Here is a 24,177-nt window from a genome sequence, read left to right as displayed (position 1 = left end):
TTGAATGGAGTGGAAAGGAATTTTCCTGATTCCTCCTGATTCAATTTGAAACAAATGTGTAGAATCATTATTTCTGACTTATTTAGGTATTACCCATCTGATTTCAAGATAAAGACATTTAAGTATTCTGGGTAATACCTCATGAGTAAGATTACTCTTGCAGTAATGTATTAGGCCTTTATAGCATGCTGTCATCTTAATTACAGGGGTTGGAGAGAGGAGCCAAAAATCAGTTTTCCACTTTCAGCAGTTTCATCACAACTATCAACCAAAAGAAAGAAGGCATCGGAAACAGAAATTCACCTACGCAACTTGTTATACCCAACATCAAAAATGGTAAGAGAATAAAAACCCGGTGTTTCTTAATTACCAATTTAAGATGGTGCTCAGTGTTCTGCCAATATTTGTATTGTGGTAGTGCCACAAAATCTAGATTTCCTTAATTATGCTATACTGTACATTGTACAGGCAGTAATATATATTGTAGTCTACCCTCTGCAGAGGTTGTGTCAGAGACAAGTTGAATAAGAAAAATAGACATGGAGGATGAAATAATCTTCTGAAGTTTCTAAGAAAGTTACAGATTCAGTCATCCATCTGCAGATGCTGTTTGTCAGATGGCAGTTTTTCTAGAAATTGTGTCAGAACTTCGTGGAGAAGATTTTTCAATTGCCATCTGAAGTATGGCAGGGATGAGGCAAGCACAGGGCTTTTAAGTGAGACAGTTGCTGAGAATTGCTCCTTTTGAGTGAAGATGAAGGCTGGTGGTGACACAAAATTCACAGGCAAAGATTGGTAAGTTCTGAAGAGCTTTAAAGGTGAGAAGGAAGGTTGTTGTGGTATGATGAGGTAATGGTAAGTGCTGAAAAGAAAGTGGAGCTGCATATTCAGCATGGTAGACTAGAATCATGAAGCCTGATGACATGACATTGTGGCTAGACTTGAATTTTTTATCAGATTTTTGGGCTAGGATATGGAATTTCAGTAATTTGGCACCTTTGGGAAAAGGTTGTACAGATATTTTTCAGGTTTATCCTGACCTCGCATCTGAGCAGGTCCCTCTCAGCATTATTATTCTGTGGTTCTCTTAAACCTATAGCACTCAGTGAATTCAAGGCTAGAGAGAAAGAGACTGCGTTAATTAAGAGATCTCAGCAGTGCAAGTTTGAAAGAAAACTATGGACAGGGATTGTCCATTTCAAAGTTGTGCAGAAAAAAGGTGGCTTATACTGTGTAGGATTGGATCCTTACTAATATAATCTTCATATCCTATACTGTAAAAGTCAATGCTAGGCTTTTTTTTTTTTTTTCCCCCCTCACCTTTTAGCAATTTTTGTTATGGTTTAAGGAGGCGTTTTCTACTTCTTTTTTTTTTTTTTTTAAAAAAAAAAGGCAATCACTGAAACGGAAAAGGTAATTATGTGTAAATGGTGGCTCAGACAGGATTTGGTACTATGCTCAAGTTATTTTGTGCTACACAAAGAAAATAAAGGTGGCTGCAGGTGGCCAGTGAGGAATTCTTCCACTGCTGCATAACTTACCAGGGTTTAGGTAGAGGTGGTGTTCTTCAGGGAAATGCTTGGGGTAAGGCAAAAAGATGATGCTGCAAAGCAGGTCAGAGCTCTGGTGATTCTCAAAGTGCTGTAAGGTTGAGCTAATGAAGCTGGAAGAACAGCCTTCAAGTAGCCATTGCTCTCACCTACGTATTTTTGAAGAAAAGTCTTCATATGTGAAGTGTATGTAAACAATTGCAACGTTTTTGGAATCTGAAAGTCCTCAGAGAAATAAAATGTTTTACCTTTCCAAGGTAACATTCTTTTCCCCAGAAGCTGAAAGTGACCTTTTGGCAATATTCACTGCTGGGCTGCTGGCCTTTGTAGCAGAAACATGCATGCAGCCGATTCATTGATTCCAAACTACTATTTTTCATTATTTAAGCCTTAAGTGTTTCCTGTCCAGCTTCTGTCCAAACAGTTGCTTAATACAATCTTACAATATGAGAGCCTGCTGCTTAATAAAATTTAGGACAAAGTAAAATTAAATCTAGTATTGGGGCAAGCAATGTGAAAAATACAGCACCCTTTTGCAGAACTGATTTCACTAAACAGGAAATACACCCCACCCCGCCCCCCTTTTCTTTTTTTTCACCCGAAATGCCCTCAGTTCTTGCTGCACGTGATATTGTCCCAGTTGCGGTTACTGCCTCATAATACTTAGTAGTTAATTTTCACCGCACTAGTGCATGGCATTATTTATTGTAGTCAAGGCCATATTACTGAAATTGAGCTTGATGTGTAACATTGAGCAGATATTCTGGTAACTTCAAGATCAGGGTAAGCTGCCTATGCAAAATCAGATTATTTTTTCCAATAGTCAGAGGTGCACTTGAAATTTTTTGAGGAGGTATATGTGTTCTACGGAAGAAATAATCATTGCAACAGGCTTCTCAGTTAAAAATGCCTCTTTTGCTATTCTGGAATTTGAGAACGATGCCTGGTAGGTTTTTTTCAGTTTATCTATGTAAGTGATATCTTTCTGAATATGTATCTATATAGATGTGCATATACTGTTAACATTTTAGGCTTGAGTTCAAAGAAAGTTAATTTTGTTGAAAAACAAAAGTATGGAGAAGATAATGCTGGTAAATACAGCATGAGCGCGAGGATGATGTTTGTTTGCTATTTAGCTGCCACACAGATTGAGTTTATATAACAAGTCTTCTAACACAACAATGATTTGTTATTAAATCTATGTATGAACTAGATTGTTCTAGTTCTTTTATAATGTTACAATACGAGTAAATGTGTTTGCTTTACCTACTTTGAAAAAAAATTTTCTGCCAGTAACTGTGTTGATCACTGTGAAAATAACTGCTGTTCTAAATTCATTCACTCTAAATTTCCTTGTACTAGTCAATTCTGCTTTGTATCAATGAGATTTTCTTCCTCAAAGTTTTTGATCATTCCCTAAGCAGTCATGCATTGCTGAGTTTTTTTACTCGATGTAACTGGGCAAGCAGCCAGAAATGATTGCTTTTCCTTGTCTTGTAATATTGTGTTATTGCTGCTTATCAACTCAATACATAAAGCTTCAAGTTTCAAGTTTCTCCTCAATGGAACTCAAGTGACAGATCTTAATTAATATGTTTGAATGTCAGATGAGCAAATAAATCTGTTTACAGATAAACTTGAATTATGGCAAAACATACTGAAGTTGACAGTATTTATTAAAGCTATTATTAAAACTCAGTGTTAGTATATCTAATTTAAGCTGCATATATTTTGAAGAAAATTGCATCACTGACAGGGTGCAAGTTACCAGCTTAGCACCTGCAGTCACAATTGACTTAAATGAGAAACAGCTTCTGTCAGTAGCCGTCTCTTTTACAGATGTGGAGAGAATATTTTCTTCATTTCAGTGTCTTCAGCTGGTTATAATTCAATGTTTAATCCATTTAAAATTGAAAAAACAGAATGACTTGTCTTTCTCAGAGTATAAAAATGGTTTATTTTAAGTCAGTCCATCCTGCTTTCAGAGAATGATGTGCAATAGCAGAGCACTTACATGGCAGGATTGTTTGGCACCTTGATTTGAATTAATTTAGAATCTATGTGTCCACTTTGGTTTTTAAATGACTACTCTTCTCATTTAAATAGCTTTAAATACCAGCTTTGAGAGTGGGCAAGGTTCTATAATTGATGTCATACTTGGGACTGAGGGCAGCTCTGACCTATTATCGTCTGATGAATGGTGGCTAAGTCACAATGACAGTGTCTCTGCCATTAGCATGAGTGAAAAGAATCTTCCTTTGGGGTTTGGGAATTTTGTTAGTATCTATTTCCCTGCTGTGATAAATGGAGTAGGCAGCAGAGTAGTTTTACTACTTTGATTTTATTAGAAACAAACAAACAAAGACACCAAAAAACAACCCTGTTGGAACTGTAGCAAAAAGGCTTAGAGGGTTCTTAGCCAATTCATAGAGGATTTCAGTTTAATGTGTTTGACTTTTGAGGACATATTTTATACAGTGTCTTTCATCCCAAACATGAATCATAATGAATATGGTTTTTAAAAACATGCAGTGTAGTACAGACTAAAGAAGCTTTTTAAGGATATTTGAGAGGATGCTGTCAGTAAAATGGATGTTTGTGTATATTGCGTTGTATACTGCGTTTTTTTCATGCTTTTGGTGGGTTTACATTGTCTGGCTGCCAGATGCCCACCAAGCTGTTCTATCGCTCCCCCTCCTCAACAGGACACAGGGAGAAAGTAAAATGAAAAAGCTCATGGACTGAGATAAAGACAGAGTCCACTTTCCAGTTACCATCACAGACAAACCAGACTTGGGGAAATCATTTTTTCGCCAACAAAAAACCAAAAATCGAAACACCTTCCCCCTGCACTTCCTTCCCAACTTCGCTCCTTCATTCCCCACTCTTGTACCTCTTTTCTCCCAGGTGGTGCAGGGGGTGAGGAATGGGGGTTGTGGTCAGCTCGTAAAACTTCATCTCTGCTACTCCTCCCTCCTCATGCTGTTCCCCTGCTCCAGCATGGAGTCTCTCCCATGGGTACCATCTTTCACAAACTTCTCCAATGTGGCTCTTTCCCATGAGTTGCAGTTCTTCAAGAACTGCTCCAATGTGGGCTTTTTCCATTGAGTGTAGTCCTTTGGAACAGTTTGGAGCTGCCTGTGTCTGACAGAGAGGCAGCCCCAACTCTCCTCTCACAGAGGCCACCCCCGCAGCCCCTCTGCTGCCAAAACATTACCACATAAAACCCTATACAATGTTCTCAGATCAAATATGAAGTAACGAGTAGAACAGAATGACCTTGTTGAAGCACTGCTATTTGTACTTAAGAGTAGGCAGCCAAACTTATTGAGAAGAAATATTTAAAGATGTTACTGTTTCAGCAGTAATACTCCGCAAGACGGAAAACTTAGATCTCCCATTTAATTTATTGAAGAGATTCTTTTAGGAGGCTGTAATGATCCACAGTCAGCTCTAGCTAAAACTTGAAAATCACAGTATAGGAAAACAGACTGAAGACTTGTCCTTGTACGTCAGAAAATAGTTGGACTTTGGTGTGGTTGTGCTTGAGATTTTTCTTAGATGTAGGGAACACCAGTGTTGTAGTTTGTATATTACAATATTTAGAATCTATATTGTAAATACAATAATGGACAACACTACTCTTCATGACTAATAACTACCAGTAATGGACTGCTCAGTTTGTCTTTCGAACAGCAAATATAATAGGATCACCCTGGGTAACACTCTGATTTCATGACATCCTTTGACTTTGTGGTGTTGTTGTTTTTAAATTAAGTTCTACCTTGCCTATCTTGAGTTCCTCATAGGCTCAGGTTCAGAATAGGCACTTTCATTATGCATCAGACTTTTGAAGGCACTTGGGTTAATGTTCAGAAGGTTGAGCATCTACAGCTACAAATAAATTTAATGAAAATTCTGCAGCATTCATTTCTAAAAATGAAATTATATATGAACTTGAGGTTTTCTTGTGTTATGTGAATGCTGCTGTATGTATACCAGTTCATTATTACTGATGTAATACCAGTGCATCTTAGGTAAGTATAATATTTTCTATTTTCCCTAATGAGTTGTGTTTGTGTGTCAGTACTATGCCAGCAGTTCAATGGTGAAAATCTTAGTGGGGGTTTTTTGTTTGTTTTGTAATAGACAAATAATTTGTTTGCAACTTTGTCCAGCAGTTCTAAAAAATAATAGACACTTCTGTCTTTCAGAAGGCCTTAGACAGGAGACAGACTAGACAATTTTCTCCCTTTTCTCCTTGGCAGAAGGAAGCACTTTGTTCACAAAGACCTGGTTATGAACTCAGGACACAGTTTTTTATTTATAGGCTTTGCTTTCCCTTCAATTAGTGGAAGTTTCCATACTGTCTGGCATGAGCACCTGGTAAGAAAAGTACTTGGATGAGCAGGAGTTTAAAGACATAGAAACAGACAGTTTGAGTTTGGTTTGTTGTGTTGTGGTTTTTTTTTTTCCCCTAGTTCCTATAAACCTGTATTTTATTAGCTGTTTATATGATTGCATTGTATTTATTGTTGGTTTTGTTTGTTTGTTTTTGCTTTGTTTTTGTTTTTTTTTTTAATAAGTGAGAGACCTACCACCTATTTGCCTCGATGTACGACAAAAGCAGCGCATCTCTATAGATACACTACCCCAAGAAATGAAAGCACCAATTCCTCCTGAACCTTCCCTTCCTGTCCGAACCAAAACAGTGAAAGATTTTGAGTAAGTCACACCAGTGTTTCTAGAAGTGTGCTTTCTTTCTTTGGAGTTTGTTTATTTTGTCCTGACGTATACACTTGATTTTGTTAATCTCAAATGAGGGAACGGTTCACTAAGACTGACTAGTAGTAGTAGTTGGACTGATTGTGGTGGTTGGCTTGATAACTAGTACTGTGAAAATTATAAAAAAAAACCTGCCTCTACCTTGAAGTGTTGTTCTGTTCAAGAATTGCTAAATCTTGTACTTCAGAGATAAAAATTTGGTTCCTGACATTCAGCGGATGTTCAGTTTTGGAAAAAAAGATACATGGATTATTGTAGGCTTGAAAATCCCTTTCAGTCTTGGGTATTTTGTTTGTGCTGCCAATTATGGTGTGTTCTGTCCACTGAGATACTGAGTGTTCTCAGGCTTGTAACACTGCACATCCGATACTTAAATGTATAACCTCCTATTTGAGGACCTAGATTGGTGATTATGTGGATTGCACTATTTCTAGCTTTGGCTAAAAGTGCAGATGACCTTTCTTCATGCAGTATGTCGAAGAGTGTTAATTTTCAATATTAGTTTTATGGCCAAATCTTATTTCTTTACTTTCATGTATTCTTGCTTCTTATCTCACCACAATTTTAAGCAGTGAAAGCTATTCTGGCACCTCTCTGTGAGAGTCACTATGCTTTAAGTTTGCCGAAGTAAAAATAGTTTTAAGACTAAGGAGTCTGTGCAGACGATACTTATACTGCTGTGCGGTAACTCTGATTTAGCTGGAATGAAAGTAGAATTGATGTGAAATAGTGTCTTGTGTTCCATTTCTACTTTTCTAAATTGGTACAGACCCTTATTCAAAAGTGCATCTGCATGAGATTTTTTCCAGCACCGTTATGATACTTAGTACACAATGCTTGATCAGCTTAGCTAGGCTTAGCTAGGCTAGCAGAAGTCTCCAGGGAAACGACCTGAATTGTTTTTAACTGTCTTTCCCTGATGTCAGGTCTACAGCACAAAGTTTTGCTGGCTTTGCTTGGTTCACTGTGGGCACAAGGCAACAGAGAACATTTTCTTTCTCTACTTAATGTATCTATATTCCAAAAATTGTAATGTTGACACTGTCCTCTGAGGAAATAGCATAACTTCGTTGAAAAACTAATGGCATAAGGTGTGTCTACACCAGACGATTCTGCCTACAATATGGGAACGTCTATTGGCAGACTGTTTCTTTAGATTGGATGTGTTCTTAAAAGGATATTTACTAAATCATTGAACGTGTGGCTTTTTCCTTGTTACCCGTAGCACCCACAGAACAACATTATGCTGCTGTAATACCCTTGAGTGTTTTACAGTAGGTTAATCGTGGTCAGGAAATGCGGAGTAGTATTCCTGGGAAGAAGCCTGATTGTTTTATTTTTCAAACAGATGGGAAAAAAAAATCACAGTTGCTCCAAGAGATATGAGCATGTACTCCTCATTTTTCTTTTCCATCTTTGAAATTTTCTGCATTCAGTGAGGAAAATGAATGTTTTTTGATTAGTCGGTGTGTCTATTTGGTGAAAAGGAAACAAATATAAAAGATAATTTGACAAGAGGTGATCCTTTGTTGGTATTCAGGTGATCTGAAGAGCTGAAATTTTTTTCCATATTCAGATTTTTGTATATGTTGACTGCCTAATTATATAATTATCAGGAATTTTATTATTTAAAGTAAAGTATTAAAAAAATCACTAACATGTTTGATATGTCCCTCTAAAAACTTTTTTAAAAAATATCTAGTACAAAGAAATTATCCGGAGGTGTGGGGGAGAAAACTGGGATTTGTATCACCAGCACTGTAGATAGCTAAAGTAAAATTCTGCATCAAAGGTTGTTTGGGGTTTGTTTTGGTTTGGTGTTGATACTTACTTTAACGTCCAATACTTAAAAGGTCCAACACTTAGAAGTTCTTTAAGAGTAAATCCATAGGTTTTGTTGTCCCCATAGGGAATGCTTACAGTCACATACAAAGATTAAGTTCTATTTTACAAATTTGAAGAAAAATAATATTTTGTATGAATGATAATGAATTTGACTAGTTTAGGAGCCTGAATACTTAAATAAATTAGTCTCAAATTTTATCTTGTCAGTGTATCTTCAGTGAAATTCTGTTTTGCTAATTATTTGTCTTAACATACTGAACTGTGACACCATGAATTAAAATTTTGAAAAGAGATATTGCTCAGGCAGATCAAACACAAACTGTGTCTTTGTTCTCTTGTAATACCAAGATCTTTAAATGACAAGGAAGATGTTAGATACTGATATTATACTTGTCTGTCTTCTAAGCATTCATAGTGAGAAAAGCTTAGAGTTACAGTGCAGACTACAGTTTAAGCGGTTGGGAAGATTGGACCCCTCTATTACCAGTATTTTAATATATTTTTTTCTAGGGATGATGTGGAAAAGGCTAAGTCATCAGGAGATTGGAAGGCTGTACATGATTTTTATTCTACAACGTTTGATTCTTTCATGGAGATAAATGCTGCATTTAAGGTAGAAAATAATTCATAATCCTATTTAGTACTTACAGTGCTTTGTGTCTTCAAAGTGCTTACAAAAACATGAGTTAAGGGCTTGCAGCTAGTTACTGAAGGCCACTAAGATCATTTTGTCATGTTCTCACCTGACTTTGGCAGGCAAGCTGTCTTTTGCATTGATTTATTCACTCCAGCTTAGGCAACTGTATTTCAAGTGTATGTCTTTGGTTTGTGACACTATGACTGCATATGACTTTCTGCACAAACTGCAGTTAAAAAACATGCAAGCTAATGCAGCTAATATGGGTACCTGGGCAAATCTGGAAACAGAAATTCCCTGTCCCTAAAAAAACATGCGATATGGGCTCAAGTAGTATAGCTGTTCTGATGTTGCGACGGCATACCTAAGTTTCTGTGGGAAAGATTATATTTGTGTATGAAAACTATCTGAATTAATGCTAAATTAGTATTTCCTGCCTATTACAGGGCAAAATGTGCTTATGATATTTAATGTGGACAGTAGGGCCTCAAAATAGAGGAAATAACCTGTGACTTTTAGTTACTTAACAAATGTTGAATGCCTATGATTTTATTGTTCTTGTCCAAATTGATAACAAAGATGAAAATTCAATGTAATTCATTATTTGAAATCCTCTGACATTGTAAAAATAGAATAACAAGGTGATGGTGTTACATGAATATTGCCAATGTGTAGGATTATTATTGTTTAGCTTCATCTTTCCCATATTAATAAAAGCAACTTAGATTCTTATGTTTTGGTAAGAAAAATAAGTAGTTATATCTGTATGTCTTTTGTTTAAACTTGCTGTTAAACTTTTATTTTCAAAGATAGCTAAAAGATTCAAAACATTTCAAACCCAAAATGCTTCATGTGTTATTTAACTTGCAGAAAGATACCAGTTCTCCATTTAATACCATTGAGGACTCTGGAATCAATGTGAAATTTGTGAACATTGTCTATGATGCCTTATTAAATACTGTAAGTAGAAGAATTCATGTTTTAAAACATTGTAACAATTATTTCAGCCAAGAAGCAATTTATACCAAAAGTTTTTCTCAGATTGGCATGATTTCTGAAGAATCTCTCAAAACATACTTAAAATCGTCCCATGAGATTTGCCATAGAGTCATTGAAAACTGCTCTAGTAAAAGGAAAGGAAATTTTTGCTACTAGTACAGTTTATGCTGTGGCAGATCTCAAGACTGCTTGCAAGATACGACATGACTGTGATGGTAAACCGCATGGTGGGAAATAAGGATAATTTGAGGATGGAGGCAGCAAAAAGTAGGTACTGTGCCTAGTTAACAAAGGACAGGAGTAATTTAGAAATTATACTCACAGCTTTTAAGTTGTTTAAAGCATTGAAAGCCATCATTGGCACAACTCCAGAACTTAGCTAACAGCCTATGAGGAAAGATACTTGGGAGCTCAGCATCATAACATGAAGATTTTTTTAGCTGCCTTGAATCACAAGTAAAACAAACTTGCTTGTTTGTACAGTATCTTGTCTAGAATACGTATAATTACATCAGATATGATTTTTCTTCCCCTTTTTCCACAGCCTCAAGATGTTCAGAAGTCAGTCCTAAAAGGAATAATTAATGGTCTGCTACAAGAATGGAAAGGGTAATTATAATAAATGTTTGCATTAGTGCTGTGTCAGCACTTAAAACTGATGTACTTTTTGTGTTTCTTGTTTTAGCCAAAGAATAGAATGGTCTGATGCAGCTTATTTGACTCATGAGAACTTGTCTCATTTTGGCAGGCAAATATGCTGAAGTATATCTGTTGAACTCTGTAAGCTGACACTGAACTTCTGAGAGGCAGACCCATGCCCATCCATACATTTCTCTACAAAATCTCAGCTGCTTATTGCCAGGATAGTATTTTGGGTATCTGAACTGCAAGATGAAGTTAGGAATTTATTTAGAGTAAAACATATTATCCCTTGCTGTGCCCCAACAGCAACTAGGATGTTTTAACCTAGGTAATTCCTTGATCCTAAGTTTATTTCACTATACCATTCATGTGTGGCAACAGCACAGAAAGGGCTGTGCAGGGTACAGAAAGGGACAGTCCAAAGACAGGAGGTTTGGAGAAGACAACCTTTTAGCAAGAGGTAATAGAAGTGAGAATGCATGGTTTGATTCACCAAAAGATACAGCAAGAGGCAGCACCTTGTTGTGACTCACCTGTGACCCAGCACTTGGCTATTCATTTCTCCACTTTATACTACCTTTTCTGTGCTGTTGCTGTGCGTGTTTGTGGTTATGTGGAAGTCTCGAGGAAGATAAACAGCAAGAAGTACAGAGGCTGCAGTGGTAGAAGAGTATGGAGAATTCTGGCAGGAAATATATAAGATAGTATCTAAGATGGGGCAAACAAACTCCTCTGCGGGGTCACCTGAGATAGACAACAGCAAACACTTCCCTCTTCGGAACACCTCTTACCCTTCAATTGGCCTTTTTTTTTTTTTAATTATTTTCCCCAATTCTGCTCCCCCCCCACCCTTTTCTCCTGTGTTATGCCATAAAAGACAGATGCTAAAATAGCCTGCTGCCTTTAGAGAGTAGTCATAAACCTTGAGTGTCCTTTTCGGTTTCTGAGAACAGTGAAGATCCTTAAATATGGTATTCAACATGTATTTGCAAAGCAAAGTTAAATCATAAGGTGCATGATTTCGTGACTCTTAATGTGCGTACATGATGTATACATATGGTTCTGCTTATTATTTCATTCATTCATAGGCCACGAACAAAAGATGATCTTAGAGCATACTGTATACTTTTACAGGTAAGAAAAATACAGTATTTTTACTTAAGTATGTATCTGCTTAACTTATAATCTATAAAGCAGTATACTATGCAAATGATACTTTGTATAGGTGAGATACTTCACATTCAACTTGCTGTTATAAGAATGTTCCATATTAAAATATGGAAGAAATGCAGGGTATGCATGATGGGAATGGGAGCTTAATGGAAGATAGTTGATGGGGAAAAGTTGCATAGATTGGAACTATGAACTAAGAGACATGTAATTGTTTCCTATAATTTTATGGGTTGAAAGAACAAATGCTTTAGGAGATTATTTGTTCTTATTTCTTATTCCCTGATTTGCTTTTTTGTTATGCTGTAACTCTTTCTAGAAAGTTGCAGTGTATGCACTTTTGGATATTGCTGTAACTTTCTCTGATGTTACATTTTATCCAGCTGACTCTGTCTAGTCTGGCAACATTGATTTCTGTCTGTGTTAACCTATTACCTTTGCTACTATTGCTGATTTGCATTTGTAGCAAATTTCCCTTTAGATTTTGCCAGTGTAGATAACACCTCTACATAGAAGGGGAGATTTCTACTGTTGTATGAGAAGATCAGATGGTAATTTAATTTTTTCAGACGATAGTTTTCCTCTGCGGGATGGTATGCTAGCTGTGAATTATGAGTATATCCTGCTGAAAAGTGGGAATGCGTGAACTCATATGCAAGAGGGAAAATAAGTTTGGATTTATGTATGGGAAGACAGGAGTTATAAGAATGCTTATTACTGAGATAGAAAGTACAGTGCTCAGATGAGTTTAATTTATGTGCTACACAGTGAATGATAATCCAGAAAAATACATTGAGTACTGCCTTCAGTACCTGTGGGCTTTCTTTTGAAACAAAAAAAGAAAATCATATGTCTACAATATAAAAGTTATGTATTTTTTATTTGAATAGAAATTGCAAATAATTTTTTCCTCGTTTTACCACTGTTACAGAAACTTTGTGAATTCCTTTCCTGCATAATTGTATTGGCAACAACAAACATAAGAAAAAAATCCTAATGACTTTTTTCCCTTTATGCAGTTTATTAACCTAAGACATTTTTCTAATCTCTTTCAGAATCCTCAGTTTAGTAACACTTCTACTTATGTCATCTATGCTCACTTGCTAAGACAGATTGCAGCCTTAACAGAAGCAGACCATCATTTCCTTGTGCACTGGTCTAAAAAGTAAAGTAAATCAATAAATAAAATTTAAAATTCCATTTCTGGGTTTACAATTGTTGCTGTATTTCTGTTGATGTTGACTGTTTTATAAGTTATATGACAGTTAATTTAGTTGACAAGAGATTTTTTTTTTTTTTTCAAAGTACATTTGGACATAGTGTTTACAAAAAAGGTTTACCCTCTTGGTTAATGATGCAATAGGTGTGTTGATGGTTTTGTTCTTAACATGTATTAAAAATCTAAACCGTTAAAATAAAGTCACTCGGTTTGTTCAGCCTGGAGGAGACTGAGGGGAGACCTCGTTGTGGTTACAGCTTCCTCACAAGGGGAGGAAAAGGGGCAGACGCTGATCTCTTCTCTGTGGTGACCAGTGACAGAACCCATGGGAATGACAGGAAGATGTGCCAGGGGAGGTTTAGGTTGTACATTAGGGAATGGTTCTTCATGCAGAGGGTTATGGAGCACTGGAACAGGCTCCCCAGGGAGGTGTCACGGCCCCAAGCCTGGCAGTGTTCAAGAAGAGATTGTACAACACCCTCAGACATGGTGTGAACTGTGGGGTTGTCCTATGTAGGGACAGGAGTTGGACTCTGATCCTTGTGGGTCCCTTCCAACTCAGAATGATTCTATGAATAGGAGAGCTCTTATTTAGAAAAGGATGCTTTAATATGTCTACGTATATATGTGCGTTGTTTTGATATTATGGAAGTGGTGCGGCACGTAATTTAAAATGTGCATTTGTCACAAGCATATGAAGTACTTTCCACTCTTTATTCAATAGGACCAAACATCTCAAAATAAAAAATTGAGACTTCCTCTGTATTCAGATTATGGGGTGAAATAGCTAAGGATTTTTGTTTTCTTTTTGTTTACTAAAAGTCAACAAGTAATTATTCTATTGCTTTTTATTTAAATCACAGACATTAAGAAGCATACCTTAGGCATGCACTGAAGAGCATTGCTATGTGCCAATGTTTAAAACCATACTTCTCAACTTTATATTTGGAATTTCGTTTTTATGTATAGGACAAAAGCATGTGTTTTTATCAAATAACATTGACATTTGATACTACAAACTCTAGTGTGGACAGCAATCACATGAGAGTAAATGCAGTATGTTTGGTTTAGGATTTCACAGAAGAGGTTCAAGCAGCTGGTGGACAGGTTACTGCAATTTATTTCTTTACGCCTGTTTCCTGCAAAACCTGAAGAGTTTCCACCTATGGTGAAATGTACCTGGTGGATTCCATCAGCAACCAAAGTCCTGGCTTTATTTAGTAGGTATTTTTCTTGAACTGTGTGATGTACATTTATGTGTGTATATATACATATGAGGGGAGAGACTGATGATGGTGGCACAGTATGAACTACAACAAAATGCCAAAAGGTAGGAAGCAACAAAACCCATCTTCTGTTGGCAAGTCTTCGTACTTGCTTTCTAGTAGAGGATAATTGCTATACATCATTTTCCTGTAACAACAATTGAAGATCATTCAAACAAAAATCCACCGAAGTAATCAATGGTTAAGGTTTCTGTTAGATTCATTAATAGAATAGAAAAGAAACTGTGAAAATATCTAATTCCCAGAATTTCTTCTGTAATTGGCTTATCCCCACAGAAGTATTTAGCATCTGAGAGATGTTAGGCAATACATATGCTTCCTAAATCCAAAATTACAGGTCAAAAAAAGTAAATCCCTGTCCAGTTCAACATAAACCATAGCAAATTTGACCATTGCAAATGCAAACCTTTTCCTCCAGTCATCCCCAATAGCTTAGTGATTAGAGCTCTTACTATAGAAACAGGAGTCCTCTTTTCTTAAGGGGTAAAAAGCCCTTCTCCATTCTAGGAGAAAATGAAACAACAAAATGAAAATTAAGATTGAAATGATGATTTTTTTTTTTTTTTTCGCTGTCATCTTAAAACATTCTGCACAGTCCTTCTTATCCAGAGCGACAGTTCAGACAAATAAGCTCAACTGTATCTAAAACCAAGGTGTGGTTGTCTAGTCATCTATGGAAGAGCTGCTAATTCCTCAATTCTAGGAAAAATCTTTAGTAATTCGAAATACGCTACTTTCCATCTGACTGATCAAAATTAAATTATTTTAAAGTGCAAATAGAGGAAACTTATTAGCAGTTTGACTTTATATGAATGTTACAAAATGAGGTAGGCAGCTTAAATGTGAATTGGTTTTCTTCATTTGGTTAAGTACTTAATTTTTGTTCGGTGAGTCTAGATGGTATAGTAGATACTTGAGGAGATAGTCTTATCTGAGCATACTATGTTTTGTGCCCCCCACTTTTCATTCCTTTTGCAAACAGGCGTCAGACTCAGATAATTGTTAAATGGAAAGCATGTGGATGTTTTATGCATAGCTATGTTTGAAATTAAATGAAGGTGTTAAAGAAATCCACTTATCAAACTGCTTTTTCTTTAATTTCTGCAGAAGAGCACAGCATTCTTTATCTTTGAAACTTTAACTTGATGCATGTCATTAAGTGGGCTACAATCAAATGGGGGGTTCTCTTATAAATGGGCTGAACTAGGGATTTATTTATACTGTTTTCTACAGCAATTGATACGATGTCATATGTGTTAAGTTATAGTTGTAATTCTGTAGCTAAGACTGAGCGAAGTTTTTAGTAGCTGGTTTGGCATAAAGTTTCTGAGGTCACTGGTGCTCAGGATGCCTAGGAAACAGATGTGGCAAATCCAAGCAGTATTTTAAAAGACTTTTGTGTTTTCTTTGTAGATGCTGCAAATAGTCTGATCAGTCCTCCTATTATTTCATATACGGATTTCTATAATTCTACACTTGATCATATTGATCTTATGGAAGAATACCATAACTGGCAATGTTATGGAAATTCTCACAGGTAAGATCAATAACTGGTTGTTTCTTGTTCAGCAGTATTTCAAAGCACCGTATCTACACTATGTATATCTATCATAAATATATATTGTGTATATATGGTGTACATACCCTTTATGTGTATATATAACCACACTAAATACTATATTTTATTGCAAAAACGTAGCTACTACTCGGATACTTGCTACAGCATGGATGTGAGAGTGATTGTAATAAATCTCATTCTGCCTTTGCAAAGTGGAGAAAATACATAAAATATAGATGATAATATAGTATGATAATAGTATGATTTTATTATTTATTGGCATAGACTTTTGTATCTTACTACAAACATATTTTAACCTCCAGTACATTCACAGAAAGTGGTGTTGTGTGCATACTTGTCACTTCAAGATGAAAATGTCTAATTACCTCTATATATGTGGCTCTGATCATATTTTTCCAGTGAAATCAATTGTGCTATTTGTGTTACAAGAAAATAAATGCACAAGTTAAATATTTATAGACTCAAAGTTTGTAAACATGTTTCTCTTCTTGTGAGAGGCAGCCAGCAGTATGGTACAGAAGCAGGTGTTTCATGTTTCTGGTGGTTTAAAATCTTATTAACATTTTCTTAATAAAAAGGTAATTTTACATAGCTGTGTTTTTCTAGTGTATCAGTACGTACCACTCAGTTTTTACAGCTTGAATTACAAGATCAATTAAAATTTCCCCATATTTCAAGACTTTTCAGTAAGCTCATTTAAGACATCAGCCATCCAAATGTAGCTTTTTGTTTGTGTGTGCAATTTTCCTTGCCTTTAGCAGCAGTTGAGGAAAACTTGGAGAGCATAATTTACTCCACCAAAGCAGGTATTTTAGGCTGGGCTTCTGTGTGATGCCTGCTATTCTGCATGGGAAGGAAGGAAAGAAGGAAAAAACAAAAGAAAGCAAAACACCAAAACCCGTGATACGTGGTGGCAAGAAATGTATCGTAGGCTTTGCAAAGTGTCAGTCAAAGCACTGGAATCTGAATACTGCTGAGCTTCAAAATTGTTGTTTTGGTTTATTTTCGTTTACACCATCTGGCTGTTTTGGCACCCACATCCAAACTTATAAAAGGGCTGTGAGATTTCCACCTGTTCCAGTTCTTTTCAGTTTGCTGGGACACTGGGAATTTAATATATATCAAAACAGAGTTTGCTTGTCACGTTATTTCTGGAGTAGCTGAAGTGCATACTAGCCATATTATTCTTAAATTTAATTCTTTTACTTTGTTACAGCCACAATCTTTTCCAATTTTACATCTCTTAACTCTGTGTTGTTCCAAAAGAAAAAAATACAGTCAAGATTATATGTTTAGAACTAAGATGACCAAGTAGGAGGGAGTATTGGCTTGCCTTCCATATGAAATATGTTTAAATACGTAATTCTTTGAACTAAGTGAACACTCCTTGGTAAAACAGTTTGGATTAGGATTTCCAGGAGACCAAGTGAGAATATTTTTCTTCATTTTCCTTTATTTCCTGAAGGCATTAGAATCCAGAGCTTCTCACAGGCAGGATGCAGGGTGCACATGCAGTCTGGATTGAAGATGCACACGCAAAGTCTGAAGCTCTCAGTATTTCAGTATGAACTTTTACTAGGCAATACATGAGCTAAATCAACACAAAACTTACAAGTAACCAGTAAGAAAAGAAATCTTTTACTTTGCTGATTTCTGAAGGTTTTAAAAATTATTAGTATTATTTGATTGGAGTGAAATGTGGCTGTCATCTGATATTTTAGAAGACCTAAACACCTGTAACCCTGGGTTAAATCTGAAAGACCTGTGGAAAATCAGTTCATTTTAAAATCAATTCTGCAGTAAATAAGTCAAACCGGAAATATTTATACTGTGTACCTAAGAATGCAGCACAGAGATATGTTTCTCTTGTATTTAAGAATATATTATAGTTTTCTTTAATTCAGTGTAGCAGTTAAAATTTAGCATTTAAAGCAGATGACTGTTTTATTAGGCCTATTGATAATGATAAACAATTAAAAAGGGCTTTATTGAGGGTAAGTGTTACTACTAATTACAGTTTATAATAGTATTTTCAAATAACAGTTTGTTCTAATGAATTGAATGTCTATGTGTACAACACAAAAAACAAACGAACAATAACAAGAGAACACAGCAGCTATTTGTAAATTCTTATCAGTGGATTATCAGAGTGTAGTCACTTACCAATAACACAAAGATTCACTCCTATATTCTTGAAAAGGATATGATATGCTAGATGCTAAAAGGAAATATTTTACCTTCTTTTCTCTTGTTGTTAGGTTTTCTTTCTGTCAATACCCATTTATTATTTCTATAGCTGCAAAAAAAGTTATTATTCAGAGGGACTCAGAACAACAGATGATAAGTATTGCACGGGTAAGTCATTTAGTGGTAAATGTTTGTGTCTCATCCATTGGCATTTTATAAGTTTTTGTTAGATTGATATTACACACAGCCTGTCATTACAACTTCTAGTTTTTTTGAATGCCCTGAAAAAGAACTTGAGTCCTATTACTAGTCTACAAATGTCCATGCTGGATTTTCTCAATACTATTTTATTTATTTTATTTTGCTTAGTTTAAGGATGCTTGTGGAGAAAGAGTTACAGTATTTTTTTTTCTTTTTTTGAGAAACCAGCATAATGTGCCAGCATGTTAAATTAGCAAGATAATTAAGGAAGAAAAATTCCGTGAGAATTTTGGACTGTTTCCTATTTTATTCTGTGAAAATGTGTTATCATGGAAGACCAAGTTGCAGCTGTATGTTCACAAGTCACAGAAGAGGCAGTGCTTCTGGGCGGCCTCTTCTGCTTTGAAAAAGGTGTTGTCTGCCTCCTGCAGTGATAATTTTCTTCAGGTGTTAGGGGATACTGATTTCCTCAGTGCTCAATATGGCAGCACCACCACCTACCCATTCCTGTCTTGCTGGATGTGTCTTGTGAATAGTGAAGTAAAGCACAAACCAGCCTCTTATGGGTATGTCTTTACTATTTGAGGAGTTTAATATGTTGCTGCACAATTGCCACCTTGTTGTTAAATTTCTTGATAAGATAGTTTGAATGTGCTGTAAATGCTATCTGCAGTAGAAAAGAAATTGCTCTCCATCTCTTAGAAGATGTTGAAGCAGCTGTCATATTAGGGTAATGTCTTTAATGTGAGATACTAAGGACTTGTAATATTTAAGAAGTATGGCACTCTGTTTTTTAAATGAAGATACTGCATGTATGATTTTTTTTTTTTCCATTCAAATAGCAAAGCCTTGTGGATAAAGTCTCTCGCAGACAGAAACCGGACATGAATATGTTGTTCCTAAATGTGAAAGTGAGGAGGACACACCTTGTTAGTGATTCACTAGATGAGGTAACAAAAAACGTAATGAAATGGAGTGTTGCTGCAGAATGGCTATTGCACTTAGATTTCAGGTTTTCATGTTTAAATCTTTCTGCATTGATAGGGAATATAACTGTCCAATAATAAATAAAAAGAACTGAATTATTGTCACAATAGCAGTGCTGCAGAATAGATTTTGCTAGACATTCTGAACTTTATTTTCAGTCCTTGTACTGCTCTATAGCAAAGCTCATAATGAACATGTATGTTTGCTTGCCACACGGCATGTGTTTGTGTTATCAGTTTTTGTCTTAAAAATACAGTGTATAATTACTAGGTTATGTAGGACTTGGTTCCATGATAGGAGCATGAATAGTAAGTGACTAATCGCTAATGAGCTTGTTCTGTTCTAGTTCTTGAAATATTTTTATTCTTTTCTTTCACTAACTTCTCTATTCTATAATAATTATTTTAGGCTTTCTTTTCTTAAGTTCTTATCTTGATTTTAACTAATTCCTCACATTTATGAATGTAATTTTTCCTTTTTTAGAAATGTAACAGATGTGTCTATTAAAGTAGGCAATTCTTCAGTATCCACTCAACCTTATTTGATGAAGTCTAGCTCCCTACTCTTTCTTAACACTAAAAGCAAACTGATGGTATTGAAAAATAAGTCCAAGTAGTGAAAACAAGACCGAACAAATTCTTATTGCTCATGTTCAGAAAACATAAATGTAACCTTTTTCTTCCCTAGATTACAGCCTGCCTATTTTCGCCTTGTCTCCTAAGATGGAATAAATATGAATACTGCTTTCTCTAGGCATTGTTAGGAATTTTTTTATAAAACTAAAATAACCAAGAGCAACTTCAAGAGTTCTGATAGCCAAAATATTATCCTATTTATTTCTGATGTTTTCTTCTGCCCATCTCAGGGATGAGTAAGGATGTATTAGATTATCCATATTCTCAAAAGGGTGGGGAATGGAAGGTGCGGGAAAGATGTTTTATTTGTATTTCAAATTTCAAAAATGCATTTGCAAAGGAATATCGCTTCAGCCAATGAATAGCTTGTATCAAATAATACAAATATCTATAGTTATACGATTTGTGCAATAGGAATTTACTTGAGCAGCTAACAACATAGAAATTATTTTAGCACATGCATCTTCCCAACTAATGTAAACACTTCCATTGGAGCTGGCCGGTAATTAGTGATTTAAAGAAAAATTGTATAGGGATTTTATCTGGAGGATCACTGCTCATTCTGAAAGGCTGTAATCTAGTTCCTTCCAGGTCTCTTGCATACTTGGATGAAATGCTCTCTCTTAGGATAAAGGAATGAGAAGAGCTTGTTACCTTGATACTTGCTGGCATCTATCTTATGCTGAACAAAACTGTGTCTAAACATTTAAAGTTTTAGCTGCTTCCTTATTTCTAAATATCTCCAAAGGATTTTTTTTTTTTTTAATCTAACATTTCTTCCTGGCAGAATGTTTTCTGTGTAGGTAAAAAATTACATAGATCCAAAACATTACAGACAGACTCCATTCATTGTATCTAGTAGGTTATTAAAAGTCTGTTTGCATACCACCTAACTTCTTATCAAGCCTAGAGAGTGGCACCATGTGCAAGGTAGTTGATGATGCCAAGTGGTCATGATTGTCCTGCTTCTGCAATTGAATTATTGTTTTAATATGTTTTTGACCTATTCGTAGGAGATTATGCAAATTACCAGTTTAAACAAAGCAAGTGCAATAAAGACAGAGATGTGTTCTCTATGGCTAGAGGTAGTCATAATATGTTAAATCTCCTTTTTCTTCTTCCCTGCCTATTTTGCAATAGCTAGCGAGGAAGAGGGCAGATCTGAAAAAGAAGTTGAAAGTCACATTTGTAGGGGAAGCTGGTCTTGATATGGGTGGCCTGACGAAAGAGTGGTTTCTTCTTCTGATTCGTCAGATTTTTCACCCTGATTATGGTGAGTCTTCATAAACATTCTTAAATACAAAGTGAAAATTTGTTCATTTTTAAATTATCAAAACCGTGATGGATAATAATTCTTCATTAATCCAGTATTAGGCAGACCAGTTACTAATTGATATAAAACCAGAAGCAGGCAAGTTAGAATTGCATATAAATGAGAAGATTTGGCATAGAGGAACGTGGAAGAGAGTGGGAAGTACTTGAAAAGCTTTGAAGATCTTGGCTTTTGACAAGGAGCTTCAAGCACTGCTGAAAAGCTAAGACTTTACTTCAGTGGTAGGGCAAAATTAGAGGGTGAGCAAATCTCTGATCAATGGAAAGGCTTAGAATTAAAGTTAGGATTCAGCTTTTTAACAGTTCAGTCACGCTAAATTTTGTGTCAGAAACTCAATGTTTGTGGTTTGTTAGTTTCCCTAGGCTAGTGGATAAGAAGCAGGGGGGATTGAGGACCAGCAGTAGATTTGCCATGACATTCTTCCTGTGATATATCTGCAGTGTTAAATTGTTTCCACCTCTATCCAGAGATAGAATCTTGATATACCTCTGGGCAGATGGGAGAAGGCCATCAACTGTTTTATGGAGTAGGGCAATGATAATTTAAATATAACTCAAATGGATTCAGGCCAGTGAAAGGGTTGTTTCCATCTCTCTTCTGAGTAGAAATCTTGGAATTTTCTATAAGTGTTTGTGAATTGCCAGACATACTAACAAGCTAAGAAGAATAAGCAACAGCTATGCAAGGCATTGAAACATTGACACTTGTCTGCTCTTGGAAATTTTCTAGAATTCACACAAGCATGAGAGTGAATTCATATATTTGGATTTAAGAATAAGTTTTTTCCATTTAGCTTAATATGTTGGTTAGTTGCAACTGGAATATGATATTCCTGTTCCAAAATAGGAAGAGACATATAGCAGCCTCTGCAGCAGATGGTTTAGCAAATATTCAGTGGAGATAAGGCCAAATTTATTTGTCACCTGCCATCCTTGCCTCTTTCTTCTCATGCTGCGTTTTCTGTTTTTACACTGCCCTCAGCTGTCCTCATATTGCTAGTTTAGGGAGTTTTTCTCTTTGTTTGGGTTTTTTTTATTTTGTTTGTTGTGTGGGTTTTTTTGTTTGGTTGATTTTGTTTGTTTGTTTTAAGTAGCTACAGTTGGATGCTGTTACTGTGCTCAATTCTGGCAAACTGCTGGCTCTGACCTCCTTTCTGTCAATGGTTTCCATTTGCACTGATAATGTCTACAAGTTCTAGCACTATTTCTGTGATTAGTATAGGTAGACGTTAGTTCTTACCCGAATCTTTGTCATCATATGTTCTGTTCAGGTAAGGCTAGTATTCTTAAAGTGGTCTGAGATGCTCTCAGGAGGGAGAGATCCTTCAGTCATGTACAGAGACATTCTAGACAGATGTGAGACTGAGTGACAAAGCCTGCCTCTGCTGTTACCAGGACATGGGAGCCTATAATGTTTGCAGGCTTGAGGAAGAAAAATACACACGCACCAACCTATTTTCTGATCAAATAGGAGATTGGAAGACATGAATGAGCATTCATAAACAAGCAATTCAATCTACTTTTTCTATATTGCTGTAGATGGATCTGAGTGGATTTTTTTCCCCACTAATATTTCTCAAATGAGTCAGCTTTCCTCAGCTGTGCGTGGTTACATTACTGATGTTATAATGGGTTAAAATGTTCCCAGGCTGGTTCTTAAATTAGAAACATTGATTTCCGGGGACTTCAGCATAACACCTGATAGCCACTGACAGAATGCTTGTCTGTCTTTGCCAGGAAGTGTTTATGTCCCTTAAATGCACAGTCCTCTGTTGTTTGTAGGATTCCTTCTAAAGGTCCAGTTTCAAGTTATAAATATGTCCTCAAATCTGCTGAGAGTCATTATTTGCCTATAGCACTTTTTCCAGTAAAAAGGGGTCTGTGCAGAGAGATGACATTTGGTGATAACAACCTTAACAGGAAACAATTTATCCTGAAGAAAGTGTTCTGTAAGTTTGACAGTTCTGTTAGTAAAAATGTGTTGTCAGCAGAGCTTGGTAACTGATGAGTTTGGAAACATTCAAGAGTAATTTTTTCACCAGCTCTGGCAGGCTTCCTCACTTTAAAGCGTAAATTCTTTCATTGATGTGACTATGAGCCAAGTGTGGGAGGAGTTCAGAAGTGTTCTCGTCCCTTGGGAAGGGACTGTATACTCTGCTGTCTTTAATGTTTTTAAGTTGCAAATAATGGATTTTTGAAGGTTGGAAGGAAAAAACATAAGAAAACGTCACTGTTATTACCCTTTCCAGATTAGCTGATCCTGCAGATTCAACCCCTGAAATGAAAGAACTCCAAATTAATTTGGTTGTCTGCTCTCCTATGTGTGTTATGATGCTTTCTTCATCTCGATGCAGACAATTAATTAATGGGATCTGAGACCTATTTTGTTCCAGCATCACTGCCTTCTTTCAGTATGTGAATCTTGCTCTGCCTTATGTGCATTTCTTTGTTGCTTCTGGTAAAGGCACTGTCTAAACTTTTTGTGATGAGCACCTTTTTGAGCTAAATTTCAAAAGATAAAGGTAGATTTTTTCAGGAGAGTCGGGGAGGTGAATACGCAGGCAGAGTTTTACTTATAGTTTTTCATAAGAACTAAATGTCCCTGAGACATCAACTGGATTTTTATTCTTTTGTTAATCCAAAGGAGTTTGATTTTTCATTTGAATGTTACTTGTACCCAGCTTCATCTTCAAACACAAATGCGCTGAGCTACTGAATACCAAGGTGTCCTTACAACTCTTCAGTGCTTTGTTTGTACACTGACTGTGGAAACTCTCAGCCCATTCCATCCCAACAAATTAGAACCAGTCATCACCTTTTATCCATTTCTGCATTGCCGAAGTTAATTTCACTGTTAGTGCATACTTAACTGAAGTGTGTCTTGCTTCTCTGAGCAGTACTTCCTAGGTATTTTAAAGCTGTGCTATAGTTTCATTACGTAGGTTTTTTTCTTTCTATTGCTCTTTAAAACAGAGTGATCCATGTCTGACACAAATAGCAGTCAAACTAATCTGTAGTTGTGATTTCAGTAGGATCTAGCTTGTCATTTAGACCAGTGAGTGGTTTGTTTAGTTTGAGGGTTTTTTTAACTTCTCCGATATAATTTTTGACAGAAAATATGGA

At 36.0% G+C, this 24,177-nt stretch overlaps 1 protein-coding gene across 1 annotated transcript in view; it reads left to right on the top strand.

The window, feature by feature from the left end:
* The window catches only part of HECTD2 (HECT domain E3 ubiquitin protein ligase 2), a 40,269-nt gene that overhangs the window by 5,634 nt on the left and 10,458 nt on the right, over nucleotides 1-24,177 (top strand). Inside the window, exons 2-13 of the mRNA XM_082053083.1 lie at nucleotides 207-336; nucleotides 6,137-6,275; nucleotides 8,691-8,793; nucleotides 9,688-9,777; nucleotides 10,361-10,425; nucleotides 11,547-11,592; nucleotides 12,684-12,793; nucleotides 13,919-14,067; nucleotides 15,547-15,670; nucleotides 17,971-18,067; nucleotides 18,943-19,050; nucleotides 20,863-20,995. Of these exons, the coding sequence (XP_081909209.1) occupies nucleotides 207-336; nucleotides 6,137-6,275; nucleotides 8,691-8,793; nucleotides 9,688-9,777; nucleotides 10,361-10,425; nucleotides 11,547-11,592; nucleotides 12,684-12,793; nucleotides 13,919-14,067; nucleotides 15,547-15,670; nucleotides 17,971-18,067; nucleotides 18,943-19,050; nucleotides 20,863-20,995 (1,294 nt within the window). The remainder of the gene's footprint in view (nucleotides 1-206; nucleotides 337-6,136; nucleotides 6,276-8,690; nucleotides 8,794-9,687; nucleotides 9,778-10,360; nucleotides 10,426-11,546; nucleotides 11,593-12,683; nucleotides 12,794-13,918; nucleotides 14,068-15,546; nucleotides 15,671-17,970; nucleotides 18,068-18,942; nucleotides 19,051-20,862; nucleotides 20,996-24,177) is intronic.

The sequence above is a fragment of the Streptopelia decaocto genome (genome assembly GCF_964273445.1).
Source record: "Streptopelia decaocto genome assembly, chromosome: 5".
Taxonomy (NCBI): domain Eukaryota; kingdom Metazoa; phylum Chordata; class Aves; order Columbiformes; family Columbidae; genus Streptopelia; species Streptopelia decaocto.
Note: the sequence above shows the minus strand (reverse complement) of the source record. Positions and strands in the feature narration are given on the sequence as shown.